Source organism: Poecilia latipinna, unplaced genomic scaffold (assembly GCF_001443285.1).
Source record: "Poecilia latipinna isolate Pla-1442-1.1 unplaced genomic scaffold, P_latipinna-1.0 Scaffold80, whole genome shotgun sequence".
NCBI classification, from domain to species: Eukaryota; Metazoa; Chordata; class Actinopteri; order Cyprinodontiformes; family Poeciliidae; genus Poecilia; species Poecilia latipinna.
This window is the reverse complement of record NW_015112696.1, coordinates 83,304-89,400: the sequence shown is the minus strand read 5'-3', so window position 1 is coordinate 89,400 and position 6,097 is coordinate 83,304. Positions and strand designations below refer to the sequence as shown.

At 41.9% G+C, this 6,097-nt stretch overlaps 1 protein-coding gene across 1 annotated transcript in view; it reads right to left on the bottom strand.

Annotated features, from left to right (window-relative positions):
- The window catches only part of LOC106937460 (mothers against decapentaplegic homolog 4-like), a 12,333-nt gene extending 7,407 nt beyond the window's left edge, over positions 1–4,926 (bottom strand). The window contains exons 1-6 of the mRNA XM_015018990.1: positions 2,472–4,926; positions 2,155–2,329; positions 950–1,204; positions 748–855; positions 596–646; positions 318–501 (exon numbers count right to left, since the gene is read on the bottom strand). Of these exons, the coding sequence (XP_014874476.1) occupies positions 318–501; positions 596–646; positions 748–855; positions 950–1,204; positions 2,155–2,329; positions 2,472–2,711 (1,013 nt within the window). The 5' untranslated portion in view covers positions 2,712–4,926. The remainder of the gene's footprint in view (positions 1–317; positions 502–595; positions 647–747; positions 856–949; positions 1,205–2,154; positions 2,330–2,471) is intronic.
- Positions 4,927–6,097: the final 1,171 nt, after the last annotated feature.

Here is a 6,097-nt window from a genome sequence, read left to right as displayed (position 1 = left end):
CCCCCCCCCCTTCGCCCCCCACCTGGCTCCTTTCACGGTGTTGAGCCCGGGGGGGGGGGGGGGGAAAGAAGATGAAGGAAATACAAGGATGGAAAGAATGACGCAAGGAAGAAAGGAAAGAATGAACGGCAAGAGGGACGGAGGGAAGGAAACGAGACACAAGACAGGCCAGGAGAAAGGAAGCAAAGGAGAAATAAGATTCGAATTAAAGTTCGACACTGACGCAGTACAATAGGGGATAAATATATTTGCCTTAATACCATTTTGTAGTGCCAGTAAAAACCTGGAAAGTTCTGAAACCACCTTGAGTGTCTCACCTTGCTCTCTCAATAGCCTCAGTACGATGGACGTTACTGAGCTGGCCCAGACAGAACCGGTCCCCTCCTGAGGGGTCCACATAGCCGTCCACCGTCACAATGGGGCAGGAAGACGGCACCTTAAACGTCTCCCCGACCTGGACGTCCATCTCGAAATAAGCAATGGAGCACCAGTAGTCAGGCGCTGAAGGGCAGGACAGAGCGGTCAGCTCATCAAAACACAAACAAGAAAATAAAAAACATGTTTTTACACTGAACCTGACAGGATTTATTCACACCTGGATGATTGGATATCGGAGGCTGAAAGGCGAGCTCATTGTGCACCGGCCCTGACAGGAAAAAAAAAAAAAAAAACATCGCCGTTTTACAAAGCAAAGGCAAATTATGGCACAAATCGACTGACGAAGGTAAAGCTTCGGCTTAAAGTTACAGTAGTGTGTTGGATGTGGCATTGGAGGGTGGTGCTGCAGATGACCATTGGTGTGGTGAGGTACGCTGGGGGGGAAGCCACTGTTCCTGGACCAGTTGGAGCTGGCACCTGTGGGGAGGGGGGGGGGGGAATACAGATGGAAAGGTAAGAAAAAGCTACATTTCCAAGCAGACCAAGGGGAACAGCTTGCGACCGCCTTTACTGCCTGATCCTGCTGGGATGGCAGGGAAGGACTGCGCGGAGACCGACGTGGACGCCTCGGCGGGCGGAAGCAGGCTCGGGGTCGGGTACGGCTCCGCCTGAGGCGGGCGGCTGCCGGACGGGGGGTGCTGGATGGTCTGGAGAGAGTGTCCACCGTCGACAGCGGGGAGAGTCGGAGGCGCGTCGAAGTCGTACTCGTCTTTTACGATCAGCGAGGAGCTGGGTCCGGAGCCGGTCAGCGTGAGGCCTGAGAGGTCTGCGGAGCGACAGAACGGGATATGAGCTGCTGAAATGAAAACAAAATCTGAAGGACCGACCGGAGGCAGGAAGGCAAGCTGGATTGAAATGATCACAACAAAGTGGATTTCCTCCTTTTAAAACACTTTTTGCCTTCAAACACAGAACTCCTCTGAAGTTTACCCATTGTTGGCATGAATGTCGTTAATTTTGGGATGTCATTGATTTATTTGAACTGTTCGTGTTGAGAGGTGAAATGATGGCTCAAAAACAAGCTTAATTTTTTATTTTATTTTTTAAAGAAAACAATATCTGGGTGCACTAGTTTAAATTTAACCCACAAAGAGATGGAAGTTTTGGTTGAGGTCAGAGGTAGGCGATATGGACTGGATATTTTGTGGTACCGTTTGATAATGATAAAAAAAAATATGATAGAAAAGTATTTATTAGTTCTTTTTTTTAATAAAACCCTAACCCAGCATTCATAACGCCACAAACAATTATCCTGTTCTTGAAAACCGTTTGAAACTGACTTCTTCAGACTTCTTCTTACTTAAAGAAGTGTGATTAAAATGCACACAGTAGCTGCATTTAATCACATACTCAGAGTTTCATATTTACTAATATTTATTGATGCTGTCATGGAACAAACAATGGAGAAAATAGTAAAAAAAAAAAAAATTGAATAAACCTGTCATATTTTCTTTTTTTACATAATTATTCTAAATTTTTTAAGACAATGACAAATGAAGATATCGCTTACGATTGCACTCTCCACAGCTCTCACTTCGAAAGCCAGAACCGTGGCCGGAAACAAACCAGTTTGAATGAGTTTCCAATTCTGCTGGGAAGAGTCGACGTTCATTTGACCTTCATGACCAGAACGAGTCGACGAAAACCCGACCATCACTTTAAAGTGATGCTTCGTTGAAGTGAATTAAACTCAATCTAAAAGCTGGCGTGGCTCACCTATGCCAGGAGACACCACTCGTTCATAGTGATAGGGATTGACGCACACGCTGTCGCACTTCAGGTCAAAGGCAAACTGGCAGTACTTCACATGCTTCAGCTCATTCTTGTGCAGGTCCGGCCATCGCCACAGCCGAGCGTAGATTACATGAGGGAACCCTTTACGCCCCGCAACCTGAAGAACCATCAGAGAAGCTTGGAATTAGATAATGGTTGACAACCTCGTTTTGTTTCACAAACTGAAGCGGGAGCCAACTACGTCCAAACGCCCTGCACAACTGGAGTCCGCTAGCTATTACTCAGTTGGGGTCCATCACCTGCAGTCGTCCATCCAGAGTCCTCTGGATGGTCACGCACTTGCTCGGGTGGGCGCCGTTTGTAGTGATGGCCGTGATGAGGGAGTCCAGCTCGTCTTTCTTCTCCTTCAGCTTCTTCACCAGGCTCTCGATGGCCCGTTTGGCGAACGTCTCACTCTCGCCGCCCTGCCGGTGGCACATCAGGCTGTGCACGATGCTCAGGCAAGCGTCGTTGCTGGTGGGTGTGCTGGCGATGGACATCTTAGCTGGGAGGTTGTACCGCAACTTCCTGAGGAAAAACAACTGGGCCGCGCGTCGAGCGCTTCACATCGTCATCTGGACTTTTTCACAAACAGGGCGAAAAAAATGACGCAATTGATGAGAGACTGTAGATGCGAATTAGCTTGTGCTATAATCTGGTGCAGAGCGTGAAATGGTGACATTTACGTTCGGGAAGTAAACCGTTCCTTTTTAAATAAAGTTTGTTATTAGCTGTGTGACCTCGGGTCTCTCATGCTCCAAGGAGAGACGTGGCAGGATCTATGAGGAGGAGACGTGTAACTAAATACATGTATTCACAGTCATTTCAGAGCAGTTATTAGGCTGTAGTTTACCATACTTTTATTACACTCAGGTTTTTGTGTTGCTATATTACTTGCATTCAACATACGTGTCTACAGTCTTTCACATTGTTTTGTTTGCACAAATGTAAAAATACATGTTAAATAGGCAAATTTTATTATAGATAATTTGTACAACAAAAGATATATTTCCCATAAATTACACCACTGAATAAATTGTTCAGTTTTACAATTTTAGACGGTCAGATGTGTTCCACCTGACCATCTCTTTCCTGCTGGAATCCTGAATTTCTTACTACGTCCTCCAATTCTTTAATGTAATCAGTCTAAATAAAACTACTAGTTGTTTTTTTTTAGGGAAAATTATATTTAGAAATCCTCATTTTTATCTTTAGGAATACTGAACACATCGTAAAGTCTGAAAACACAAATGCCTTTCCACACTTTCCATGCTTCACAGAAGAAAATTTAATGTAAAGCATCTAATTTCAGCAACAAAGCGGGTTAACTAGGGTCAAAAGTCCTACTTTGATTCAACACTAATGTTATCACATTAACACATAAGTCGCTCATACAGAACATAGAAAAGGATAACAGCGATTCCTCAAATAAATCCTAATTTTGTCGAGTCTGAGTGGCGTGCAGAAGGCATGAGCGCTTTTCTGCAACTCTTCAATTTTCATTTATAAGATAAACTCGGATAACACTGGCTCACCGTCAAATAAATGAGGACGACGGGGAAATCTGCAGGTAAGGGCGATGTTTAAAAAAAACCTAATATGCCTTCGGTAAAAGAAAAGTTTAGCCTTTCTCGCTCTTTTGCTTACTAGCGGCGCCAGTCTGGCTGGCGTTTGTTCGAGGGAGGAGGACAAAGCTACTGCAAACAGCAGATCCGTAGCGGAAGTAAGGATATGTTCCCTTCAAAATAAAAGATGAAGCGCTACGATAGTAGTATACTGAAGGTCCTTTCAAAAAAAAAAAAAAAAAAAAGGAAAACCTTAATTGGCGTTTTTGTTAAAGAGATATGACTTTTTACCCAGGGGTACCACATGATGAGGGAAATCCATAGATAATTTCAAAATGGAATGCTTCATTTATTTATTTTTTAATCCAAAGATGAGTTGAAACTGACATCTAAGCCATTTTAAATATTTTTATCTTTCAAGATCCATTAAAAGTTCAATGTGGTAGGCCAAAATATGTTTTTAAGTTAAATAAAAGTATTTTTGCCTAATGGTCTTTGTCTGGGAAGTGTGTTTGGTTGAGATCTCCCAGGTCTTCACTATTAAAGCAGTTCATTACTGACAATTTTTAATTACTTTTGTATATGTGAAACCCCCATAACACAACAAAGATGTACGCAAACTTTATAAAAGCTGTCTGCATTACTAAAAGAGGTGTAATGCAAAATTTACTTCTCTTTGTTTATAAGAAACTCCACACAACACAAAATAAATATAACAACTACTATTATAATATTATAGTAACTACTATGGTAAATTTATGTAAATATTCAAATCATTTCTGTTTTAACATTTGCTTGTTAAAAACTTCGATCATTGATTCAGCTATGGCTGATTGACGCTTGTCACGTCAACTTGATTTTATTTTGAAAGGTACGACAGGAAGTAGCCCCGCATTAAAACTACCAGCTTAACGGCGCAACTACCTGCTACGAAAACATCAGCTAGCACATCTGAATGTTGGTAGCAGAGTAGCTAAGCATTAGCAGACATGTTTTTTTTTTTTTTTTTTACAAATCAGTTCAACTCTGGGGAACCTACCTTCAAAAAGTAACTACCTTTTCGAAAAGTCAGTTGGTAAATACTCTAATGCAACTATCACGCACATTCCAGGCAAAATATTTTATTTAATAAAAATAAACAAACTGATTAAAGTACCTGAATCTCCTGGAGCGGTGGCTAGCAGGTGAAAACTGCCTCTGTCCCAAGTTGCCCTCCCAGCGGTGAAACTGCGCCAATCTTGTGCACACTCTGGGTTATCTCCCTAAATTCCTCCAATACCTTACCGAAACAGGAGGGGGAACTTCATTTGGAGAAAATTTTATCTCAACATCACATGAAGCAAAACAAAAGGGCAGGATGAACTCTCTGATTTTTTTCTTTTTGTAAACTCCCACTTCAATTCTCATATCATTTCCTCCAATGGCGCGTTGCGCATGCGTCAAGCGAGCCACAGGTTTGCGAAGCAGTTCTTGTGAGTGATGGGAGAGACGGGTCCGTTCTGGGATCCGAATCTTTGGGTTACCCTGCAAAATAAGAGCCGGTGTTCTTTCAGATCACAAACAATTCATTACTTTATGCTGCTTTGTGCCATTGACTTTTCGTTTTGTGTAAGTGAATACCCATTTAGAATAGCCATATCAAACATATTTTTAAGCCGTGTGCTTCCTATTAATTTGTGATAAATTGAAAAGACGACTTCTTACCAGAATTTGTGCAGAAAAAGAAAATTTTACTTGTTCTTATCTATGTCAGTTCATCGACTTTGCTCTCATTAGAGATATTTAAATATAAATATATGAAAAAGGATAAAATAATCTCCCCCTTTCCCTCCCTCTCTGTCTCTCTTGCTCTCCCTCGAGTTACTCTATCAATTAGGAGGGCAACCTGTTAACCTGAATTTATTTATGGGTTTCAGGGTGAAGGGGCACTTATCCAATCTGGTGTGACCTATATGTAAAAATTACACGTGGTTGACCAAAACAAGCAGATTTATTTAGTTTTATAGTTTTAGGTAAGCTTTAAACTCTAATATTACATAGTAGAACGAGAATATTAAATTCGTCTTCAGATTTGGCGGAACATGACAGTTTTATTAAACCTGCTCCGCCACAGATGCTAATTTCACAGATTATTTCCCCTCTGTGGATAATGAGGCGCTAATTACAGAGTTCAAATCAGATGCTGCAATGTTTGCTTTGGAAGAAAGGGAGGCATGTGTTTATCCTTTATTTTATCCTCTCCACATTAATGAGAACACTAGAAGCTTTTTTAAGCGCGTTCACGCACACACACACACACACACACACACACACACACATTG